The 24,891-nt window shown below is 58.7% G+C and overlaps 1 protein-coding gene across 4 annotated transcripts; it reads right to left on the minus strand.

Annotated features, from left to right (window-relative positions):
- Nucleotides 1-487: 487 nt before the first annotated feature.
- Tpcn2 (two pore segment channel 2) lies at nt 488-24,720 on the minus strand. 4 transcript variants are annotated; one of them, XM_013514135.1, is made up of 26 exons: nt 24,538-24,720; nt 23,042-23,170; nt 21,425-21,489; nt 20,664-20,740; nt 20,193-20,370; nt 18,551-18,667; nt 15,497-15,603; nt 14,717-14,792; nt 12,284-12,383; nt 11,397-11,462; nt 10,934-10,998; nt 10,293-10,393; nt 9,716-9,797; nt 9,481-9,567; nt 8,451-8,570; nt 8,223-8,282; nt 7,059-7,187; nt 6,371-6,420; nt 5,744-5,843; nt 4,243-4,314; nt 3,537-3,613; nt 3,054-3,135; nt 2,886-2,968; nt 2,298-2,379; nt 1,835-1,929; nt 488-1,075 (listed from the first exon to the last, which is right to left on the minus strand). In XM_013514135.1, the coding sequence occupies exons 1-26, from the start codon at nt 24,650-24,652 to the stop codon at nt 997-999; spliced, it is 2,394 nt and encodes a 797-aa protein (XP_013369589.1). In that variant the 5' UTR covers nt 24,653-24,720; the 3' UTR covers nt 488-996. The 4 variants fall into 4 exon arrangements, with proteins under 4 accessions (XP_013369589.1, XP_013369588.1, XP_013369590.1 ...); XM_013514134.1 differs by having other exon boundaries at nt 12,284-12,386; XM_013514136.1 differs by lacking the exon at nt 9,481-9,567 and having other exon boundaries at nt 12,284-12,386.
- Nucleotides 24,721-24,891: the final 171 nt, after the last annotated feature.

Raw genomic sequence — 24,891 nt, forward strand, 5'->3', positions numbered from 1 at the left:
AACTCGGGAGTGCACTTCCAGCAGTGGGGTGGCACCCGTGCCCGCCATCCCTAAGGAGCCCACAGCAGACAACACTCATCGATCCCAGCAGGCATCATGCATCGATCCCAGTAAGCATCACTCATGGATCTCCACATTCCCTTCTATGGAGACCTCCAGAAGCTACACACTCAGTCACTGGAGCTGGCACACGAAATGTGAAAACCACCAGTCAACCTGGATCAGGGTGAATCCAGTGACAACGTGGCCTGTCACACACCACTTACCTCCTTCACTTCCCCAATTCAGCCCCCTCTACCACACACCACGGATACCCAAAGTAGGACCAGTGCAGGCTTATAAGCCTTTGAGCAAATCACTAAAAGGTGCTCCTCACAATGGGTAGAAACCTAAGTGCCAGGATACACCCTCAAGGCCAGGTGCCCTTGCACAGTGCACAACCTAAACAACTTTACCCAGCAGCTTGCTTCAAAGACCAGAGTCATGCTGAAGAATAACAATCTCATTGTTTACAAGACTTACTGCTGAAAATTAGTGGCATTCTGACCCATACACATACCCCATCACACACACAATCCATAAAGTAATAAAATACAGTCAACATTCCCTTCGTGTAAAACACCCAGCGCACCCAGCCAGTGCCTGGAATCTGAGTTACCCTGTGCAGGTCCTGTGCAGGGCTCCGGTCCCTGAAGGCCACCAGCAGTGAAGGCACCATGGGGGCTACAGGCCCTGAGGGGAAGGCCACTGCTTGCTTTCCCTGTGAAGTCACCGTCTCATCTTGCGGAAGCAGCTTGGAGAACAGAGCAGCACAGCGCAGGGCCACCTGAGAGCACCGTCTCATCCACGCCACAGGAGAGAGAACCCGTGATTGTCCTCGTCCCACCTCCGCCTGACCCTGACGTGGTCTGTCACAGGCACAGCTCCCCTGCCTGGCCATGGTCAGCTGCCTCTTCCACAACGCATCAGTCCCAGGGCGCGAAGGCCATGTGGGTGTCACCTGCACAGCCACAGGTGGGGGTGACGACGCAGCTTCTCCGTCAGCTCCTCGTCCCCAGGCTCCTCCAGGATGTCCCTGTGGAGGAGGAGACACACAAGGCACTTAAGAGGAATCAGCCTAGGCCGCTCAGAAACGAGCGACCAGAGCCACAGGGAGGTTTGCCCGTGCCGGGACCAGAGTCCTTGAAACAGCCAGGGACACATGCAAAAACGAATGTGGCAAGGACACGGGGACACGGACCCAGCTTCAGGACAGATGCAGCCACGATAAATATGTACAAATGTTTAGAGCCCAGAGAGGGGGCACAGGGGCAGTTCAGAGGTAGAGTACTTGCCCAGCAGGCCAAGGCCCTGGGTTCCAGCCCTACTACTGGAAAACAAACACATAAATAAACAAAAGCCCACAGTCTGGAAAGCAGGTCTCACACTGGCTGACAGGACCTCAAAGAGCTGAAATAGCACACAGCCAACACCGTGGAGGGAAGGGAGGCCCACGGCAGGTGGCATCGGGGTGACCAGTCATGTCCTGGACTAGTAGAGGACAATTTCCACATTGCAATGAGAAGAGACAGGGACAGCTTCCTGAGGCCACTTGCTTCTACCTGACAGGACCCCAGGGCTGAGGGAGGGTCCCCTGTCTACGCTGGACCTGAGTCTACAACCCCAGCGGTAGGAGCAGAGGCAGAGCCAGCCACACCCACACCTCAACCTTGACCTCTAACCTGGCTCTGGGCTTCTCCCCTGCTTGCCTGCTGGGGGCTGCTGTCACAGGGCCTGTAGCTGCCACCTGCCCCTCTGGCCCAGGAAGCCACAGAAGTGCCTCCCCGTCACGCACCTGAACATGAGCTCCTCCGACATCCGGTAGGTAGCCTCTGGGGTCCCAGCGGGAGGCTGCTCATGATTTTGGGGGTCCCACCTGTGAAGGAAGTTCTGGCAAGCAGAGAGCAGGAAGGGAAGTTAGTGAGTGTCCCTGGGAAACCTGCCTCACCCCTCCCGGGTCTCCAGCACAGGCTAGGCCAGCATCACTGAGGGAGCCAAGCAGCTCCCCCTGGAGATCTGGATGCAGGGCCGGGTACCACTCCCTCCCCTCGAAGCAAGACAGGAGCCCCCTCCAGCTTCAGCAACACATCTGGGGTACCCAAGGGGCCCCAGCAGCCAGGGAAGCGACACTAAGCCCCAAGCCTGGGGGCTCCCCACCCATACCCTGCCAGCTCCTCACCCCCCCACCCCGGCACCCGGAAGTCATGGCTGGAGCCTCACAGAGGCCCCAGATGGGCCTGGGTGGGGACTGCTGATACCTCCAGGAGCAGAGCCAGAAAGAGGTTGACCCAGATGACGGATGACACCAGCCACCACAGCACAAAGTAGACCTTGGACCACCTGCAGAGGAAGGGAGCCCCCACGCCACTGTGGGCAGAGCAAGGCCCTCCCTGAATCAGCAGCACCCATCAGTGGTGTCGGGGCCGGCGCTCCGCAGATTGCCAGCAACTCCCAGTTACTGTCTCCATCCACAAGGGTCCCAGCCAGGCCGCAAAGTGTTCAAGTGCAGCCAGCGGAAGAGCGAGCTGGATTCCAGCCAGGCCTCTCTGTGGGAGCTGGTCTGAGCTCTCCAGTCTCCCGCCTCAGCCTCCCCCGGGCACTTGACCCTGGGGAATTCCCCAGAAGCTCCAGTGAGACCCAGAAGGGGTAAAGCCAGCGTCCTCGCCGCTGCGGGGGTGTGGCATGGACACGGGTAAAGGCCATGCCGCTGCCTGCCCATGGCCCTCGTCAGGGACCTGCGACCTGTTCCCTGCTCCAGGCAGGCCTGGCCATCAGGTGCTCCCAGGCAGCAGGCAGGGAGCCCCCATCTGCTTGGAAGCTCTGCTGTCAGGGACAGGATGACTCACGGGCCCACGTAGCGTTCATATGCGTCCAGGATCACCTGCCAGTTGTTCACCACCATCACGTTCCACAGAGTGACCAGGGCAGCCTGTGGGGACAGCACACCGTGCGTCTGGGCAGGTCCAAGAGGTAGGGGGAGTGGGACAAGGTCTGGGGACAAACACAGGCCTCACCGCAAAGTCATCAAAGTTGTTGGCCCAGTACTCCAGCTGCTCAAAGCTCCCACAGGACACAGAGCCATTGGCAGGGGCCAGGCTGGGGGACAGAGCACCACGGGGTCAGTGCCAGAGTCCAGGGTCTGCACACCCAGGTGAGCAGCACCCAGCACTGCCCAAGCCCCTGGCCCCTGTGGACCTCTTTATGGCCCCTGAGGCAAAGGGGGCAGAAATGTCCTTCCATGTAGGAGGTCTGCAGGCACTGGGAAGGCACGAACGACAGGTGAATGCGCACCGAACTCTGACGCTGCTCTGCACCCCCAACCCCCAGCTTCCGCAGTCTGGGCCCTAAGGCTTGGGTGGGGGCCGGGAGGCAGGGTACCTAGGAGAGGGCCAGAGATGGGGATGGGGGACCCAAGGGTACCCTTCCTCCCTGAGCGGCTCAGCACCACATAGTGCCCCCCAAGAGACTCCCTTTGGCTCTGTGAGACCCCACCCCACCTGCTATTTCCAAAAGGAGCCACGATGGTGCCTCGGAACAGGCTGATCCCGACGATGGCGAACACGTAGTACACAACCTACGAGGTGGCCGAGCCGTCAGCGCGGCTGCAGCCCCAAGCTGGGCGGCCCTGTCCTGGGCCCGCGGCTGCTCCAGAACACTCGGGCAGGAGGCCATGGATGCCACTAGGGCCTGGGCGGGTGTGACCCCAAAGCTCCCCAGGGAATGGGGTGCTACTGCCAGGTTCCCCTGGTCATAGGCTCCCCTCCTGCCCTCGTACGGCCCCTAGGGGCAGGTGGGTGCTGGGGAGGGGCCGGGGCACAGTGTGGCTTTCGCTCATCAAATGTGACAGTCCCTCAGCTCCTCTAAGAAAGAAGCAGGGACTAAGCCCCCTCCCTGGCACTGGGAGGCACATACACTTCTCAGTGTGGCCCAGGACTCAGAGGCAGGAGGAATGGGAAGTTACCAAAAAGATCCCCAGCATGGGGACAGCGGGGGTGGGTGGGACTCGGGGGGGTGCCAGCCACAGCACTAGGCCCTCTCTGCAGGGGGGACAGCCTGGCTTCTTGCCCCAGAGCCTCCAAGCCTTGCCTGCTGCTCCCCCCACCCCTGGGGACACCCTCCAGAGTGAGCCAGCCTGTGTGGGCTCCCTTGGAGCACCCGAGCCCACCCTCGGGGTCCCCAGCCAGCAACACCCCTGGGACTCACCACCAGGATCCCACCGAAGGCCCGCAAGTTCTGGATCAGGCCCAGGACAGTACTGACCACCATGGCCATGGGCTGCAGGCAGGAAGAAAGCCCAGACCCTCACTCATCCTGCCCCGCTGGGGACACCAGTGCCACCGCCCTGACCTCGACTGGGAAGGCACGAAGGACAGGTGAATGCGCACCAAGCCACACGCCTGGGCTGTCCACACACTTCTGGACACGCACCCCACATACACCCACTCACACCTGTCAGCACACCCCACACCCTCCCACACTCATCTGCAGCCAACACCACTTCCACCACGCAGGCGCGCACCAGTGCACACCCCCACGCCCCTCCCCAAGTCCACCGGCCCCATGGGCAGAGTTCCCAGGCAGAACTCAGAGCCCAGGGCCTCGGGTGCCCCACTGCTCACCCACCCACTGAGGCCAGGTGAGCCCCGCCACAGACTGCAGGCTCCAGACAGCCTAGGCCAGCAGTGTCAGGGGAAACCCAGGAACCTGCCCCACCGGCTCTCTTCCCAAACACCCAGGCCCCAAGAAAGGCTCCGTTCACCCACTCGGTGCTGCATGCAAGTAACAAGGCAATGCTGGCCGGTGAGGCGTAAATGCACACACACGTCCTGTATGAACGTGTGTACGTATATACGTTATTTGTGTATAGTTACACAGACATGTATGTGTGCTTACATGCATGACCGTGTGATTACGTGTGTGTGTGTGATCACATGTGCCTGTGAGACAGTGTGTGGATGTATGACGTATGTGTGCAATCACAAGTCAGTGTGACTGTATACACACGTGTGTCCTATGGCTGTATGCGGGCTGTGCGTGCATTTATATGATCTTATGTGTGTGCAGGATGTGTGTAAAGGCCCCGGCACAGCACCCCTAACTCTGGCCTCCTCTGCATGGGCAGCACCACCGGAATTAAATGGGACCACACTGGGTCAGCCACACTCCGGGGGACCCGGGCCCTCAGAGGCGGCCCCAACATCCTCGGGTTCTATTTTTCCTGAGCTGTAGAAATGGGGACACAAGCAAACCTCTGTCTGCGTGCCAGGGGCTGGGCCTGGACACGCTGACCCGCTTGCCTCCTCTCCACTCCCCTCCCAGTGTGCAGCGCTCCTGCTGGGGACTGGGAACACTGAGGCTCAGGGACATTATCAAAGAGCCTGGTCCTTCATTAGGGGCCTGAGAACGAGCACCTGGCCAGCGGTACCCCGCCCTCGCCAGGGCCTCTGCAGCAGCCTCTAGCACACAAATGCCCTCCTGTGGCAGCCACGGGTCCGTGCCCGCCGCCTGCCCCCCCCCGCCGTCTCCTCACCCAGACACAGGGCTGGACTCACCCCCTAATCACCCACCCAGCACCTCCGGGAGGCGGAAGGCTGAGGGGCACCTGAGAGACCCAAGTGACAGGGACAGTCCTCAGCCCCTCCCTCCCGGCCCGGCCCACCCACGCAGAGCATGGAGGGGGCGGGGCGGGCGGACGCCCACGCACCTTCATGTTGGGGATGACGCGCAGGAACCGGAACACGATGAGCATGTTCACCAGCCGCGTCATGTCCCACAGGGACAGCAGGCCCAGCGTCTCCGGCCTCCTGCGCAGACACACACGAGGGACGGGGGCAGAGGCCCAGAGGCCGGCAGACGCGGGGTCGGGACAGAGGAAACACAGGGCGCCACCGGAGGTCAGTCCACTGACACGCCAGGAAGGTCACACTGGCCACCCCAGGCAGCCCTGGTCACTGCCCCTCACCCAGCAGAGCCTCATGGGGGTGCAGGGCCAGAGGACCCCCTTTTACAAAGGAGGCTGTGTAAGTCCCAGATACAAAGTCGGGGTCCCAGCACACTCAGATCCCCAACCACATGTGTCCCTCCAGGGTGCCGGGTGAGGGAGCCCACTGCCACTGGGGAGGGCACCCGGGGAAGGAGGGAAGGGCTCTGGGAACACCAGCGCTGCAGAGCCGGGAGTGGCCCCAGCTCCCACACCACCCTCTGCCAGGCAGGACTCGCCCACAGCTGGAACACCACTCAGTGTGCCCTAGGATAGCCTGAGGGAGCCGGGGCCCTCCCCGGAGGCCCTGGGGAACACAGTCTGTGTGGCTCCCGGGTTCCTGTCACATACCAGCGTGGGTGTGGGAATCCATACACAGCCAGAGTGGAGATCTCCAAAACCTTTAATGGCAAAAGAAAAGGAGGCGTCGTACAGCAATGCTAATTCAGGAAGCTTCCAGGCAAATGTCAAAGCTCACGTCTGACACATTTTCCTCAGAGTGGGATTTGGGGGGAAAAAAATCAGAGCCCACTCTTTGTCCCCGTGGCTGGCTCCCATGTCGGCACTGCCATTAACTGAAAGTTGCCCTGGCCTCAGGAGTTAGGACTTAGAGCAGCCCCTAAGTGAAGGACGCCCAAGAGGCCCTCTCAAACTGTAAGGGGCCGCTGAGCTCTAATGGCCGGGACATGGACAGTTGTCACTCCAGGTTGCTGCTGTGACAGTCACACACCAAGTATGCCCCTCACTCCCAGCTCTTAAGGAAAAGGGTGCCTGAGACCCCCCAGCCCTCCTTGCACCCACACTAAGGTCACATGGAATGGGTGGCTGTGCTTTCAGGGTTGCCCTGGGTCTTCCCTGGTCTCCTTTAGGTTGCAGGTGGCAGCCGATTGCACAGGACACAGCAAACACCCGGCCCCCAGCCACAGAGCTGGGTGGGAGCAGAATCGGCCCCTTGTCCCGGAAGGCAGGTTCCCCAGTGCCAAAGCACTGGGTCTCAGGAATGCAGAGGGAGCCCCACCAAGGCCAGCTCCCACTTTACCAGCAGGATGGAGGTAAGGAGGCCGTCGCATACATTGCTGGGGTAGGACAGGTAGCCCCACGGGCCCAGAGCGAAGACCTTGAGCAGCAGCTCCAGCACATAGTACAGGATAAAGATGCAGTCCAGGATCTGGGGAAAAAGGGGACGTCACAGAGCTACCCTGCGCCCCTCGTCCCTGGCCCTCTCTATCCCACATGCTCAGGGCAGCCCCCACAGCCCTGCTCCCTCCTCTATCCCCTCTCTTTGGTGTCTATCAGAGCCCAATGTCTTCTTTATGAGGTGTGATCAAAAATATGGTGAATGCTGCTGCAGGGTGTTACCCACTAGAAAGGTAGGCTCCTAAAAACATTAGTGTGTCCTCATCCACCTTGTTCACCAGATCTGACACCATGCAGCTTCTGGCTCTTCCCCAAGCCAAAAAGACCATGAAAGGTAAATCTCTTGAATTGATTCAGGATACAGAGGCAGCCACACAGCACAACTAAAGATACTCATGGAAAAAGACTTCCAGAACTGCTTCAGAAGGTGGCAAGAATGAGGGAAGAGCATTCAAAGTGAGGGGGAATATCTTGAAAAGGAGTAATGGCAAGGTGTCTTTTACTGTAATAAATGTTTTCATTCAAATGTTCACCATACTTTTTAATTACACCTCTTATTTCATACATGTGACATGTCATTTCTAAATGTGACAGATCCAACCATTTCTTAACTAAGGAAAATCTCCTAGCTGTAGTCAACTTAATATCTTTCATAATGTAATTTAGCAAGCTTTAAAAAATGTCTTTGTCAAAGCACTGGCAGAAAATAACGCGGGGGTGGTGGTGTGGTTTAGCCTAATATCCACACGGAAAAACTTTGAATTACGCAGGAATTTGGCAAGATCTTTTCATACTAGATAAGAACTTCCCAGTTCTTTTTTAAAGGCTCGGGAACAACCAAGAAGACAAAGCTCAAATCCTGCAGCCAGAAAGCCAGGAGGACCCTGAGGTCAGAGCTGCTGTCCCCTCAGGCCTCTTCTCCCTTCAGGCCCCTCCACTGCCACCCACTAGGCCTGGGCCTGTGCCCACCGCTGATCCCACCAGCCTGTCTCAGCCTCTTCTGAGCCAGGCTGCTCCACGAGGGAGGTCGGCCGCCCTCCACACCCTCTGCGATTCCGGAACTCACCCCCAGGACAAAGTCGTCACGGTTCCCGGGCAGCACATCAGCATCCAGCACCAGGAACACCTAAGAGGTGGCAACAGAGGGCGGCTGGCTGAGCCAACAGAGCACAGCACAGAGCCACACAGCCAGGCCACACGTGCTGCAGGACACACTGTCACTAGGTCGGGCAACAGGAGGAAGGGGGCGGAAAGACAGGCCTCCCGCGTCTACACGGGGCAAGGCTGCACTCACGCAAATGGACACAAGGTTGCTCAGGGCGATGACGTTCCCCAGGTAGTCGAAGTAGTGGTGGCTGAAGAGGAACTGGGCGGTCTGGAGAAACGGAGACTGGTACTGGGGCCTCGGCGGGTGCTGGAAAGAACCCACTCGCTCAGAACCATATTAGAGCTGATAGCTCTGCCCTCATTCCGGGCTTCGACATTCTGCTGTCTCACCACCTACCCTAGTCTCCAGCCTAAGGAAATAATCCTGAATGCAGAAACAGTTGTATAAACACGAGGTTCATACAGTGGTCTTCACAATCTGAGGAGCAGTCATAATGACCTAAGAAGTTTACATCCAGTGATTCTGGACGTACAGCAAGTTTGGATATATGTGCCGTGTCTGCCACCCTCAATAACGTCGTGCTAGAGTATGCCAGGCTGGTACGCAACAGCTACAAAAACGCGGCACAAGCACACCAGCTCACACTGCGTATCGGCTGGCGTGGAAAGGAGTAGCAGAGACTGGCAGAAGCGGGACCCATAGGACACATCTGACTCCACCTCCCTGCCCTGTCCCCGTTCAGGACCTCGCTGGCTCCTCTCAAGGCTGAGTGGCTGAACAGTTCCTCTGCTGCCACCTCACCCTGCATGGAATACCTGGGCTGCTTCCGGCACCCCACCCACCCAGAAACCCTCAGGAAAATGAGGGTTTCCGGCACCCCACCTACCCAGAAACCCAGGAAAATGTAGGTAGCTGGGGGCTCTGAACGGTGCTGAGCTGGGGACGGCACATCACTGCCAAGGAACAGAGGCATAGGACCCCCCAGAGGGACACACAGAAGAGGAGAGTTTGTCACGGAGATGGGGATGCCAGGAGATGGAGATGCCAGGTCCCAGGGAGGGTGAATTTGTTCAGGTCAGCAAAGCCTCCCCAGTTCCCAGGACCCACTACCCTGCAGTGCCCATCAGAGACCCGGGTGATGACAGGGACTATGGAGACTTGCTGCAAGCCCTGGTGGCCCTGGGCTGGGCAGGCGGCATGTGCCAATGCCCCCTACCTCTTTGATCACACTTTTATCGAGCTCATTAAAGAGCTTCTGGAATTCATCGACCGACAGCAGGACATCATTGTAGGATCGCACCTTCTGTGGAGGGAAGCCCCGGTCAGCAGACGGTGCGAGTCCAACAGCCGGGCCACTGACCTCACCAGCTGTGAGCGCCGGGCTCGTCAACCCACACCTGTCCTCACCCCCAGGGGCCCCAGAGGCCAGGCAGACATGGGAAAGCAGCTACCTCCACGATGGCCTGTTTGTGGGAACTGCTCATCTGCACTTTCTGAAGCACCAGCAGCAAGTTCTGAGGCTTCACCCCAACTCTGTGGGAAAGAAAACCCCTTTTCAGTGAACACAGCCAGCCAGGCTACCTGGCACCATGCCAGGCAACACAGCCCCAGCCCCCAGCCTGCGCTTGGCTCAAATCCACCCTGCCGCCTGGCAAGGACTTCAACTAGCAAGCATCTACTCCAGTGGGCATGGCAGGTGTTTTACACTCACCAACTAAGGTCCCCAAGAAGCCACCCTGTGCCACTTTAAGGAGGAACAGGCAGGCTCCACCACTACACAGCAGTTGGGATCAGAATCCTCACAAGGACACACCGTTGAGCTCCGTCACCACCTACTCCAGGGCAGGGTACACACCTGACCCTAGGGGAGTGGACTCAGGTAAGAGTGACAGGGCACTGGGACCAGGCGGGTTTCAGGATTCAGGAGGAGCAGCAGGTCTGGCAGCAGCCAGCAGGGCTGTTTGGGAATCTGTCCCGGGGTGGCAGCGGCCGCCTGTCCCTGAGGAAAGGGCCCCAGCCAGCACTCACGCCTCAGGAGTGGCTCCCGCCTGCCCTGGCATGGAGGAGAGGACTTCATAGGCAGCGCGGGTCCCCAGCCGCCGCCGAAACAGTGAGGTCTGTAGAGATTTCTGCAAGGAAGATGTTCTGAGTGCAGGCTTCACCTGCGCCTGCCACACATCCAACCCGACCTGCCCCCCCAGGGAGAGGAGCAGCTAAATGGGGATTCCAGGAAGCCTCAGAGGGCACCCAGCTGAGCCGCAGCCTCACCAACCGGCACAGAGTACAGCTGCAAAAGCCCCTTAGGAATCCTCAAAGGGGGGACGGCCCACAAAAGCCTGGTCTAACTAGAGCAGACAGCAGCTCCTGTGCAATCCACGAAGGCCTACACCTCTTCTCGGCATATGTGGGTTCCTTACTTCCCACAAGAGGATCCGGGTCAGTACCCCACAGAGAGCTGCAATTCTGGGTGGCTTCCCTCCAAGGGTGAGGCGGGGAAGGGGAGGGACCCAAGTGGCCATGGCATTGGCACCTACACCCCTGAAATAATTCAGTGTATCTCAAGAGGCAGAGGCCCCACTCCCCACCCCTACCATGGCCGGGCCAGCAAGGCTGAGGGCCACCCTCTGTCACTCAGGCCACACCCAGGCACAGTGGGGCAGGTGGCTCACCATCAGGTAGCCGCGGAACTGGTTGTAGATGATGGCAGTGAGCAGGTTCATGAGAAACAGGCTTCCTGCAGGAGGAGAGTGCAGCGATCAGAGGCAGGCATGGCAAAGGCAAAGCACCAGCTTCTCTTGCTGTCCTAGAGCACCAGGATAGAGCAGGCCCAGGAAAGACACCAGGAGACCTGGGTGGTCAACCGTGGTCAGAGTGCCTGTCATTCCCTCCACCTGGCCAGGGATACACCACCACCCCCAGGCCTCCCCACATCCTCATCACACAATGGGACACCGTGGGGCCTCCTAGGCATGGGAGAGGACAGACTGTGTCATTGGTGGTCACAGACCACAGATCACAAGCCCCAGGGCACAGGGGCACGCCGAAATAAAGTTACAGGACTCAGGGCACTGGACCTTGTCACACCAGGATAACGCCTGGCCCGACATCCCACATAGACTCAGCTGTACTCACCTATCAGGGTGAAGACTATGAAGAAGATGGCGTAGGCCCGGTTCTTAGAATACGCAGGAACCATCACTGAGGCAAAGGAGAAACCCCTGAAACCGCGACCCCAGCCTCAGTGCCTGGTCGCCTTCCTGCAGGACTTCTGCCATCTGCTTCCTCAACTCAGGAGGGCCCTGGGCTGGGAGGGCCAAGGCCTCCCAGTCCAGAATGCAACCTCACACCTGCTGGTTCTCCCTGAGGTCGGGGGGGCTGGCTGTCCACTGAGGACGCTCCCAGGCTGTGCCCAGAGAAGGTTGTTGTGGTCCTGAGCATCCCTGAGCCCAAAACGAAAGGTACCAGCCACAGCGACCAGGCCATGGTCAAGCCCAGGAGGACTGCAGCCTCCCCGACTGGCCGCCCCTGGCCACAGCCCACACGGGAGCAGCTAAAGGACCTGTAGCCCCTATTGCAACCAGTCAAGCCCCGGGGTCTCTCACACTGGATGCTCCAGAGCAGCACGCACCTCTTAGCTTGGCCTGGGCAGCGACGGGAGAAAGTGGCTGGGCCCCAAAGAGGCCACCACAGGGGCCACTGACCTCTGCCACTTGTCACCACATAAAGAACACTGCTCACTCTCAGCTTCTCCGAGTAAGGAGACAAGAAGCAAGGAACCGAGAGAGAAAGAAGGCAGCAAAGGAGAGGGAAAGAAAGGAAAAGGGGGAAAGAAAGAAAATGAAAAACAAGGGAAAGAACAGAAGGCAAAGAAAGGGAGGAAACGGGGAACCCAAAGTCACCTTCCCTGGTGATAAAAAGGAAAGGCCTTTACTCCCACCCAACTCCAAAGCTCAGAGCGCCCACTCAACCCCCGCAGGCCAGTTCGCTGCCCCCAGGTCCCACCCTTGCTCCCCACGCACCGTCAGGGTTGTTAGCAGTGGTCAGCAGCACCAGGAGGGAGGTCAGAGCCTCTGGCAGGTTCCGGAAGTAGGCCAGTCTCTCCCTGTTTGGCTCTGCATCCTGCTGAGAACAGGTGAGGTGCCAGGTCCTCAGCCCACAGCTGAGGCCTAGGGACAGTGACACCCCAAGCCCCAGGGACCAGCCACTGCAGCCTGCATCTCCCCATCATTTCCCAGCAGGCTCCGAGCTCATGGCCAGACAGGACAGCACTCAGGGCCTGCAGGCCCAGGAGCGGGCATCTGAGGAAACAGAGTATCCACAGCTGCCAGCCACGGCAATAGGCCTGCCCGCCCACACGTGGGCCTGGCCAGCCTACTGGCTGCCTACCTCTGTGCACTGTATGCACAGTGAGGCCATAGGCTCCAAGGAGCAAGAGGGGCAAAGGGGCAGAGGGGCCCAGACTGGCGTGTGGCCTCAAGCAGCCAGGTGGAAAGGGACTGGGGATGTGAACGTCCAGAGAGGCCCCACTGCTCCCATGCTGAGCATGAGGCCCAGCACCTTCTGAGGCACTCCCAAGGATCCCAGGCCTTGTCATCACAGCCCGCGGGAGGCACCCACACCCAGGCTGCCCACCCTCCATCCTTCTGAGAGGTCCCAGCCTCACACAGGTTATCTGCCCAGGAAGTAACTGCTCAAGACTGGACTCCGGGTTCTCCTGGGGTCACCCTGCACCTACCAAGCCTAACTCTCAGCCGAAAGACGGGTGATCGCTACCCGCCTGGCTGTGGGATCAGTGTGGTGGGCAGGTGGCAGGATGCAGACCCCACACACACAAAAGCACCTATCACCTGCTATCACTCCAAAGCCAAGTAAGGGCTCCTCCCTGCACAGCTGTTCTTCCTACACAGGTCCCAGGGGCTCACTCTCACACCAGGACCTCCTCACCTTCATCTACAAAATGGCACTGCCACCACCTGCCTTGTGTAGGACCTCAAGGGCAGAGGAGCTGATTGGTTGTGACAGACGCCACAAAACACTGCAGCGGGGGACGCAGGGGTCGTGAGAGTAAGTTACAAGGTCAGTACAGAGCCATAGAGGGCCAGGCCGCTACAGAGGGCACGAAGCCCCAGCTGGAGCCAGGACGGAGGAGAGCAAATGCCCCCGAGAGACAGCTCAGCCAAAGGGTCTGAAGGTCACTCCAGCCCCCACGGATGCATCCAGGGACGGCAGGATCAGGGTTAGGCCCAGCCCTCCTGGGCCTGAAACAACCACTGTGTGCTGAGTGGAAACGGACGTCCTGCTGACTGAAGGATATGCTAGCCTCTGTGCCAGCTTATAGATAAAGACCGAGGCCAGGGAGACAGGGCCTCCCCAGCCAGGTGGCACCGAGTCTGGCCTATCTCCCAGCAAGCCTCTGGCTGAGCCTCTGCAAATCAACTTGGGAGCAGCTGGCAAGGGGCTCGATGGCTGAGGAAAGGGACAGGTCAGCCACCATCATGCCCTCCTCCCAACTGCAGCCAAAGGCTGGGAGCCACTCTCGCTGAGACCACAGTGGGCAACATCTTCCCACACCGTTACACAACACTCACTCACTCCACCTAGTTCCTCTTCATGGAGTACACGCCCAGCCCTGAGGAGGTGCCAACCTACTGGCACCCAGGGACACTCAGTACTCGGGGGTGGGGCCACCTCCAGTCCCCCACGCTGACCGTCAGCCTGACCCAGCCCTGGGAAGCAGCAGAGAATGCAGCCATCACAGAACAGTCACAGGGGGCCCTGAGTGTCACTAGGGCCCACCTCTGCAGCCCAGCAACTGCCACAGACACACACACAAACACATCCAGCTACCTACATAGACACACACTCAGACACAGGTACAAAGACAGACACAGGTGCACACAGGGCCCCGCAGGGGACTGGCCAGGGTGTGAGGACAGACACAAAGGAGCAAAGGCCAGACACAGCCCAAGGCAGGGAGGCACCTCCACACAGCAACAAGTCAGTGGGGGCCAAAGCCCTGGCTGGGCAGGAGGCCCAGGGTCAGGGCTGGAGACGAGGATGTGGGTGGGGGGCACCACCACAGGGTACTGCAGGTCTGAGAGGCCCAGGTGAGAAAAGGCATGGAGAAAGGAGGTATGGATGCCACAGCAGGCAGCACCATGGCAGTGCACGAATGGGCTGCGGAGGAGCCTGCAGAGCTCCGTTATCGGCCCAGGAGGGAGAGACACAGGCAGGGAGGAGGGCAGTGGCCCCAGGCACTGGACGTGGGGCAGACAGCCCCTGGAAGGGGACAGTGGGAGCGCCATGGCCATGTAGATAGACCCTGGCCTCCAGGGGGCACCAATGACTTCCTGGTTACGTGTTTTGGGCAGGTGGCCTAGCCTGGTGCTTGCTCTCTGCCAACCTAGTGACATCCTGCCCAGAGGGCAGGGCATCTCACGATCTCGCCTCACCTTCTCGCCGACCGTGAACAGCAGCATCCCGAGCATTGTGAAGAGGCACAGGTGAATCGCCAGCAGCAGCCCGACACTGGGGGAGGACAGGCACTCAGCCTGGCAAAGTGCAGGCCCCACACCCAGGGAAGGTGAGCCAGGGACAACTGACACGTCCATCGGGCTGATGGGCAAAGCCACGCAGGGCCAAGGGCCCTGGAGGACGGGCCTGCTCCCACCTGCCAGAGTCCTCTTTTTTGCTGAGACAAAGGCAACCTCAGAGGAGGGACACTGGAAGGGAGAGGCCACTTCCATCCTTCTGGGCTGAGGGAAGACAGTCGGGCAGGTGGGCCACCAGGGCACAGACGCGAGGCACAGGTGGGAGCCCGAGGGGAGGTAAGGTGAGAATGGGCCCAAGACCCCAGATTCCTGGTAGAGAAGGAACCTTGAAGGCTTCCAGGCAGGGGTGATGTCCAGAGTAGCTCAGCTCTATGAGGTCTAAGAGGCAGCAGGCAAGGACACAGCAAGCCAGGCAAGGACCCAGCCACGGGGGAACACAGGGACAGGCAAGGACCCATCAGAGGGCCCAGCAGGACTCAGCAATGGGGGGAAGGAGGGGCAGGTCTGCAGCAGGGCCTCTTAAGGGGCCCCAAGACTCCTGCACGCTGGCCTCTCCAGGGTGCTCGTTGGGAGCACTCGTGGGCCTCACAGGGTGCACCTGGGCAAAAGCATCCAGGCCGTCCACGGCCCGGGCCCCTTGGGCTGACACTCGCTGAGATCCCATTGGATCTAAAGACCTACCTGGCCATGTCCGGCAGTGACCACCGGATGCACTTCAAGGTCTTCTTCATCATGGAGGAGTTCTGCAGCAGGAAGAAGGGGCGCAGGAGGCGGCGCATGCGCAAAGGCTGCAACAGATGCAGAGCGGCCAGGCTCAAAACTGTGCCTGCACACAGCATCACCCCCCATACCTGCCACCACAGGGGCAAATGAGCCTGGGACCCCCGGGACCGGGGCAGGCCCTGCCGGCCACAGGTTGCCCTAGCGATTCCAGGTGGAAGGTCACACACGGCCTTTCTTCCCTCTCACACCGCCCTGGCTCCTCTCCATCCCACCATCATGGAAGTACACTTTGAGTCTGGCAATCCTGGTGTGCAGGGCCTCTCCCTCACTCTAGAATCTAGGTCCCCGGGACAAAGGTTCCACCTATCTGGTTCCTGCCAGCAGCTCAACCTGCAGACCCTCAGGCAGACCCTCCCTGGGCTGTACTCGCCATCCTCAGCAGAGCCCAATACCTGGCCTGGGACTGAGACAGGCAAAGGGAGCAGTGCTGACCAGACAACTAACTGCGCAGGGCTCTGGCCCCATAGGAGGAGCTCTATCCCGGTTTCCTCAGAGTCCTCACACATTGCCCACAGGGGGACATGTAGACACAAGCCTGTGCAGGCTGGGTCACTGGCCCCTCTAGACTGAAGAAGGGGGTGGACAGGGACATGGCAAGGGCAAAACTCTAAGACTGGGGACAAGAGGCCCAGAAGGACACAAGTAGACAGGTCCCTCCAAAAAGGCACAGGGCAATGAGAGCTCCTGCCCCCTGGAATGCTCACCAGGGCCATCACTCGGCAAGACGGTGTGTTCTATGGGCAGCTGAGCTTCCTCCCTCAGCCACGTATAATGTCATCAGTACAGGACAGAAGCCAGTGATACACTTACTCTGCCTGACGCAGGGTCCAGCACCAGACCTCACACAGCCCTTTGCTAACAATCTGGAACACTGACTCCACGTGTGTCCGAGGACCTGGGGAATGACTCCATGGAGGGCACCCACCACCTAGTGTAGCACCCACTGCTGAGGTCATGCAGGATGTCATGGCTTGTGTCTACATGTCCCCCCAAAGCCTCATGTAGTCTATAGGTGGGGCTTTTTCACAGGTGGCTGAATCTAGAGTGTGTGATGCTGGGATTGACTCATGGTGCAATGCTAGCCTCAAGGGCACTAAGAGTAAGGGCGTGAGTGCTACCTGCTCTAGGTAGTCTAGATAAAATAATAGGTATAGAAAGCCACTGTTAAGATCCCTTGTTGCTTTGCTACCTTCTACCTGCCATGAACTGATCTCCTCTGTGATGCCCTTTCTGCCAAGCTACCCTGCCTTGGCCCCAGCCACTTATGGACTGAAACCTGTACAAACTGTGAGCTAAATGAACCTTTCCTCCCTTTAACTTTGGGTGTTGAGAATTTTGTCTCAGCAATAAGAAAAGAAACTAAGATACAGGAGAACCAGCCTGCCAGAAAGGTCCAGAGCCTCAGAAGATACAGGACACTAGGTCAGGGCTTCCAGGGCACAGCACAGGCTCTGAGGGACCAGTTCTTCCTCAGTGGGATTCAGGGACCCAGGAAATGGGAGTGACCACATTTTCACTCCCCATCCCACCATTCCTGGCACTGCTGGTCTGGAAGTACCCATACCCAAGGGAGAGAGCTGCATCCACCCAGGACACACACCAGTCCCACTTCTCCGAGGGAAGGATGTGCTTGCAGGGTGGATGATCCCTTGAGTGAGGGTAGACTAGGGCACTGCTACACAGTCTATACTGGGGTTTCTGGGGCACCTATAAGTATCCCAGTGTCCTGAGAGTTTGAGGCTAGCCTTGACTACAAAGTAAGCTCAAGGCCAGCCTGAACTGCACAGTGAGACCCTGTCTCAAAAAGACAAAGGGGGAGGGGGCAGGGCCACCAAAGACTTGGCCCTTGGGAAGGAAGGGCAGCAGAAAGAACTCCTTAGTGTCACTTAGGCAGTGAAAACCAGGGCCACTTCTGCAGCTGCACAAGGTTCCCTTCTGGCCTGTCAGGCGTACGTGTGCCCATGAACACTAATGAATCTCTGTTCCTCCTCCTTTCACATGCACTCTCTAGTGGAGGTCAGGGGTGCAAGTTAACCTGTGACTTATGGGATACTTGCTGGCCAATGTGACACATCTGCGACCGTCACTAGGAAATGGTGGCTATTGAACCACTATCTCTCTGGGTTCTGGGAGGACCTAGGGTCCTCTTCCTTAGTAGGATGGGCTGCACTTTATCAGGGAGAGCAGGATGCTGGGGTAGGGACCCACCACTCACATCTTTCCCTCAGCAGCTGTTCCCTGGGATTCCTGCCAGTGAGGCCTCATTCCATCTGCACCAGCAGGCAGCACCCTACCCAGAGGTCAAAGGGCAGGGCCCCAGCTCTGTAGACCTCCCCTGTACTTCCGGATGCCTGCAACCCCACTTCTTCTGTCCCTTCTCTCTGGGTTGCACTGGCTTCCCGTTGCGGTTTTGGGTTCCCCAGTACCTGTGTGAGTCTCTCTATTCAAGTCTACCAACTCACAGCTGGGCTTCTGTCTCCCCGGCAGATCCTAATAGATACTACTGACCCCAAGCCACTCTGTCTGTCCCTGCTCAGTCCTTCCAGACTATGGGGAGGTCAGAAGGTGATGAGGGGAGGTCTTCTCACTACCAGGCCTCAATGCTCTGTGCATGCGATGTGAGCATAGTAAGATCCTGGGTGGCACTGTAGTGGAGCCTGGTAGAGTTCAGATGCCAAATGAACTGAGGCCAGGAGCTTCGGCAGTCCTAGGACTTGCTGCCCACCCCCCCTCTCACCAACAGGACGCCCCAGGGAAACCTTGTGCCTTCTCTAAGCCATCAGTGTGAGGTGGAACCAGGTCTTTTGGACGAGAGGAGCCCAAAGTGCTAAAGGACACAGGCAGCACCGGGCAGCTGGCAGTCATGACCACAGGGCTCAGGACCCCTGCTGCCCACTGGCCTCGGTAGCTGCACCCACACCCCACATCCCACAGAATCACCTCACCACCTACCTCCTGACAAAGGAGACTCAGGGACACAGCCCAGTCCACCAGGGACACAGCCAGCACCGTGAGGTAGGCCAGCAGCCAGAGGTTCTTCTGGAACTGGGACCACCCGACCAGATAGCCCTGAGACATGGGGACAAAGGGAAGAGTGCACTCAGGGCCAGGCCTGAGCCAGGCAGAGGGCCTCAGTGTACACAAGAAGACCTGGCAGCGGAAGGTCTGCCCAACAGTGGGGTCTCTGTGTGACATGCAGGGAGCAGGATGCTGAGCAGCAGTCAGAAGGCCATGGGTGATTCACTGAAACCTCAGGCAGGTGCTCAGCCCCTCTGGCCTGTTTCCTTACCAGTATCAGGGCTTCTACCACCCGCTCTGCCTACGCCAGCCACCAGTATGTGCAGTGTCAGAGGGAGGCACAAGGCGTTCCAGAACGGACGAGGACAGGAGACTGTATACATGAAAGGGGAATGCACTCCAGCCGCTCCTGGAAGGCAGTGGCAGAGGCAGGTTCTGTCCACTCCTCCTTTTCCTACCCACTTCCTACCATCAGGAGAGCCCCAAGAGGTCACAACCTGCACGTAAAGGCCTGTGCTCTCCCACAGTGAGATCCCCAACACACTGATCATTCAGCAAACACAAACGACAACTTCTCACCAGTTTTGGTTCCAGCTTCAAAACCCACAGACCTGCTAGAGGTCACAGCCTACACGTAAAAGCATGTGCTCTCCTACAGTGAGACGCCCAAACACAATGATCATTCTGCAAACACTCGTGACAACTTCTCACCAGTTTCGTTTCCAGTTTCAAAACCCAGACCTGCTAGCTCAGTATGAGCTAAAGCAGGAAGAACTGAGGAACTGCCTAGGCCTACAATCTCTCTCTCATGTGCATGTGCACGCACACATATACACACACACATACATGTGCCAGGGCCCAGCACACCCCTCCAGCAGCACACAAGCACCCTGCCCACACCATAGACTGCAGGGATCCAGAAGCCACCTGAGTCCACAGCCCAGGTGCAGGGCCGCTGTTGCAGGTACCACCTAACAGTGTGAACATGGATGCCCCTGGGGGCTATGGTGTTAGAATCACTAACAAAATCAGCAATACCCAGCCTCTCTGCACCCCACTGTGAAGTCACCAAGGCCCCACCCTAAAATGGCCCATAAGCTGTGAGCTGAGAAGCCCCACACCCAGCTCCGGCAGTACCCAGCAACAGACAGAAGCCAGAGTCAGATGCCCTCTAGCTGTTGTCTGGGCAAGAGACCCCTTTCTGTCTTACACCTGATTCTTCTACTCTTTGCAGGTGGAAGGATGGGCCATGAGGAGAGCCTACAGGTCCTCTCATGCAGTTGGGGGGGTCTCCCCTCACAAAAGCCAGTCCCTTGGCAGCTCCCACAGGCCCTCCAGGCTGCCAGTGGCACAGCCAGCCCCAGCTTCCACCCTGGAGAGGAAGAAGAGTCAGTAGCCTTGCTCCCAGGCCCAGATGCACCCAAGAACCCAATCTCTGCCCAGAGGGCCAAGGGGCAGAAACAAGAGGAGAGATAGCCAGCCTGGGGCACCAGAAATAAACTAGGAGAGAAGCAGCTAGAGTCACAGGCGGAGGGCATGGACACCCAGCTCAGGCACCGCCCACCACCTGCCTCACCTTCACAGAGACGTCAGCCACGAAGACCAGCAGGCAGAGCAGCTCCACGGCCTCCGTCAGGCCGCAGGGTGGCTCCCAGGGCAGAGAGCGATAGCGCACATCCGCAGACCTCGTGAGTGAAGATGGGGTCTCGATAAAAGCCAAAAACAGGATCAAGAAGATAGTAAAGCTCAGAGTCCTAGAAAGAAAACAAACCTGGTCAAAGGGCAAGAAGTCCCTCTGGGATTAGAACACCAACCGGCAGGTGAACGTCTACAAGCACAGGGCACTTCCTGGGCTGTGGGCCTGCCCAGGTAACACTGATCTACCCAGACTCACTGGCCAGGCACTGATCCAATGTTCTGAGAAGCCCCTGAGGGCAAGGAGCCCTTGACCACAGGCTGGGCAGGAGGACGGGGAGCCCACCTGGACAGCCTCCCCACCACCAAGCAGGCCAGTGGCAAGCCCAAGTTCCACGAGGTGCATTCTCACCGCTGGCACAGGTTCGAGTAATACCATCGGTAAAGCCACATCGAGCGGGCATCCATGCGGTGGTAGATGGAGCGGTACTGGAAGCAAAGGGTCACACAGAGGGGCGTGAACAGGGTCTCCCTGGTGCTGCACATGCCTACACCCTGACCTGTTCCCATACGGAGATGGGTCCCAGCGGGGAGGCGGGCTGTAGATGGCAGGGTCAGCGACGGTATGTGGACAAGGCACCCCCTACCCCACAACCCTGCAGGCTCAGCCTGTCACACAGTGCGAGGTTTACCCAACAGACCAAGCGCTCCCCAAAGGCCACATGTGGGGCCCAGCAGGGGCACTGCAGGGACGCTTAGCAGCGTTTGTAGAAGACACAGCTGTGCTTCTGTGAGGCTCTCTCTTCTCCATGCAAGGGTGGCCCCTCATCCCCAGCACAACTGTGTCATTCCTAGGACCTAGGACAGGGTGGCCCAGCACATGCTGCAGTGCAGGGTAAATCAACAGTGCAATGATTCTAGTACTCAGAAGACTGCCTCAGGGGCTGGGGATATAGTTCAGCGGCACAGCACCTGCCTAGCAAGCACAAGGTCCAGAGTTCAATTCCCAGTACCCGCTCCAAAAAAAAAGACTGCCTCCTTCATCAAGTCTGGCTCCCACACCATGGTTTTCCTAACCTACAGGCCAGCAGCTAAGCCCTCAGCCCAGGACAGTAAAAGATGAAGGATGGGGACGTTCGGCCAGCAGAGCGACCACCGCCCCACCCCACACACCTGAACAGCATCTTCAATGAAGACCACAGCCTGGTCAATGCAGAGGTCCTGCCTGGCCAAGGCACCTGCGGACAGAGGAGACAGGTCAGAAAGAGGAAAAGAAGCCAGCTGTGGTCCTTCCCCTGCTCTGTAACAAGACACCCCCCACCCTGTATCTGGGGCATAACCCCTGCCCCAGGGGTCCCACCCAGGCAAGGAGCACAGAAGGGCCTGCTCAGGGCACAGCCCAGAGGAGAGGCAGCTCTGACACCCACAACTGCCACTGCCCCAGGGACAGGACGCAGAGGACACATGACACTCAGCGAAGCCCATGGCAGTAGAGTGTTCTGTACTGCTGATACCAGACTTGGGGCTCTCAGCCAAGAGTGAGTGTTCATGGCCACCTTGCTTGGCCTCCAAGAGGATCTGTGAGGGGCAGTGTGGGGATGCTGTGTGCCACGCAAGTCACCCCTCTGCTCCCCAGTCCCACCACTGGCCTCCTGCACGGCCCCAGCATCTTCATCAAATACTGAGAATGATCACGGTCCCATTCCTTCCTCGTCCTGGCCCACAGGATCTGTGCCAAGTGTCCCTGAGGACAGAGCCCAAGGAACACCTGAGCGCCCCCTTCCTCTGCCAAATCCTCCTTGGCAAAGGGCCACCACTGCCTTCACTCATGACGCGGTTTTCACAGCACAAGAGATGGAGCCTCCATGCACACCCCTGAGATTCCCCTTTGCCTGGCTTTCTGGCTGCTGATTTATAAAACTCTGGGCCAGGCCCCCTGAGCTCACACCACCCCTCAGGTTGCCAAACCTCAGAAAGACCATCCCACCCTGCAACGACCTGACAGATCTTGTCACAAACCCTTAGCTGCATGGCCTAGCTTTACATGGGGTCCCATTACCCCAGGCTCACACTGCTCCAGCCTGACACTGCAGGCCCCATCACAGGCACCCACCAGCCCTCCTGCTGTTTCCCTACCCTGGCCCCCATATCACTCATTCTGAATTGGGCCCTGCACACTCTCGAAATCCTCCAAATCTTTGCCCAGGGACAGAAGCACTGCCCCTCTGCTCCCACCTATGGGTTTAAGCACTTCCTGTGGACAACGCACTCTGCCCTTAGATCCTCACCCTGGACTGAAATTGCCGGTCCACTCCCCATCAACCCACCAAACTGAGGGCTGTGCCAGACTCACCAGGTCAGAATAAAGCTACAAGGGGGGAGGGGGGAGCATACTTTAGCTCTGGACCCATCTCCTTGCCCTCAGCCTCTGCTCCCCAACATCCAGGTTCCCCGTCTTACTCTAGGCTCCTCCCGGCACAATCTGTGTAGGGCCCTGACCTGTCCTGTGTGATCATAGGGGAACCCCTACTTTCTCCGTGTCTCAGTTCTGCACAGCCCCTTCCAAATGGGACTTACACACGGAACGGGTTACTGAGCCACAGTGCTCTGCAAAGAAGCTCTTTATCAATACTCTGAATGCTTCTACAGCCCAGCAATCCTTGTCCTCCGACATTTTCACAGACAGAAGAGTGATTGTTGGAACCAGAAAGAAAAAAAAACTCTCAACCTTGGGCCAGAGTCTGGAAGGTGGGGAAGGGTCATGGGGGGTCACCTGGGACCCTCAGATACCTGAAGCAGTAGTGCCCTTCCTTCTTAGCAGGAGTCCAACCACAGGACAGGCAAAGCCGAAGCACAGGGTCCATCTCAGAGCCACAGGGGCAGGCAAAGAAGGTGAAAAGCCATCCTCATCCTCCAAGCCTGGCCAAGGGGATGTGAACACAGGGCATCCTGTCCACACTCTCAGCCCTCGCCAAGTCCATGATGCCAAGACAAAGAATCCTCCTAGACAGCCCCTCTCACCACCCACACTGCCCAGCCTTGGCTCCTATCTCCACAGAGCAGGTGGCACCTCCACAAAGCTAGGTGGCCCATTCTGCCCAGACCTGAAAGCACCATGACATTCTTACCCTGGCCCAATTATCTCTGAATGCTCACAACGTGCCTCTGTCAAATCCTGTTACTGCTTCCCTTTCACAGAGACTCAGATAGGTTTAGCCACCTGCCAAGGTCACACAGCCTGGAGTACCAGCCCCAGAAGGCACCCAGGCCTTCAGATACAAAGCCTGTGCCCTCTGAACCATATCCCTATCCTAGTCTTGACTTGTTGAAGCCTGTAGGAAGACCTGACCCAGGCTGCAAGGGGTCAGGTCTCAAGCAACCGAAGTGCCTCCGAGGGGTTGGTAGCTTTGAGCTTGTCTCCTATCAGAGACCCCTACGGCTCCCCATTATTCCACAGATGGATACACACAGGTCAGATCAGGTCACTGTTCTGACCCAGTTGCCTCCTGGACAGAGAAAAGAAGCAAGGTCCAGAGAGGGAAGTGGGCAGCATGAACTCAGTGCAGTACTAGCAGCTGTCACACCGGAAGCCAGGGCTGTGACCTTGGGCTCAGCTCCTCACCTCTCCAAACCTCAGCTGCCTCATCTGTAAAATGAGGCAAAGTCCTTCCGCCTCTGACCCAGCACCTAATTCCTTGGAGTCAGCCAAAGACAGACAGACTCCACCCTCCTTGGACTCAGCAACCTCCCTGGCCATAAACAGGAAGGGCAGGAAGGAGCCGGGGAGAGAAGGCCCCGCTGGCAGCTGCAAGGGGTAACGGGAGGAAGCTGCTCTGGTCCCAGCAGACCTGTCCCAGGCGCCACCGCATCCCCCACACTCCCCTGAAAAAAACGGGACCAGGACTGACAAGTCTCTCCCAGCTGGGTGGAATTCCCCCAGGCCACTGAGGTGGCCTTGGGAAAGTAACAATTCTCTCTGAGCCTCAGTTTCCCCCCAAGAAACGAGGAAAATTAAAAGCGGTCCCTGCTAGGAGCCATTAAAGCGACCAGGGAAAGCCTGCGGTCCGCTCCATTCGGCACACGAAAGAGGTGCGGGTGCTGTCGGGCTGGCACCCCCGGGCTGCCCGAGGTCCTCTTCGCCCAGCTCCACCGGGCTAGGACAGCAGCTCCCCTGCGCCCAGATCCGGGGGAACTCCGGCCCGGCGGGGGCGCGCGGGCGGCGACACGGGTGCGGGGACCGCGGGACCCCGGCCAGCCCGGACCCTCCCCCAACCCAGGCTGCTCACCGGGGCCGACTTGGACGCTACTGCAAGCGAGCAGCCCCGGCGGCGGGCAGTCGTGGCCTCTGCCCCCGCGGGGTCGGCCCAAAAGGGGCTCCGACTCCGCCTGAGGCTCCGCCATCGGGTCGCCGGGCGCTACACGCGACCTGCGAGTAGCCAGTTCCACTGCGCAGGCGCGCGGCTGACCCCGGGGGCGGAGCAACCTCACTAGAACTCAAGGGATGTGCTTCACTGCCGGCCAATGAGAACGAAGGGCTCGTGCGCGGGGCGGGGCTCAGCTTCCTTTTCCCCGAGGAGCCGCTTTCAGGACAGAGGTCTCGGGCGGAAATTTCATCATAGAGTGGTCCCTGTCTTGAGTCC

The sequence above is a fragment of the Chinchilla lanigera genome, unplaced genomic scaffold, assembly GCF_000276665.1.
Source record: "Chinchilla lanigera isolate Chin_1 unplaced genomic scaffold, ChiLan1.0 scaffold00021, whole genome shotgun sequence".
NCBI lineage: Eukaryota > Metazoa > Chordata > Mammalia > Rodentia > Chinchillidae > Chinchilla > Chinchilla lanigera.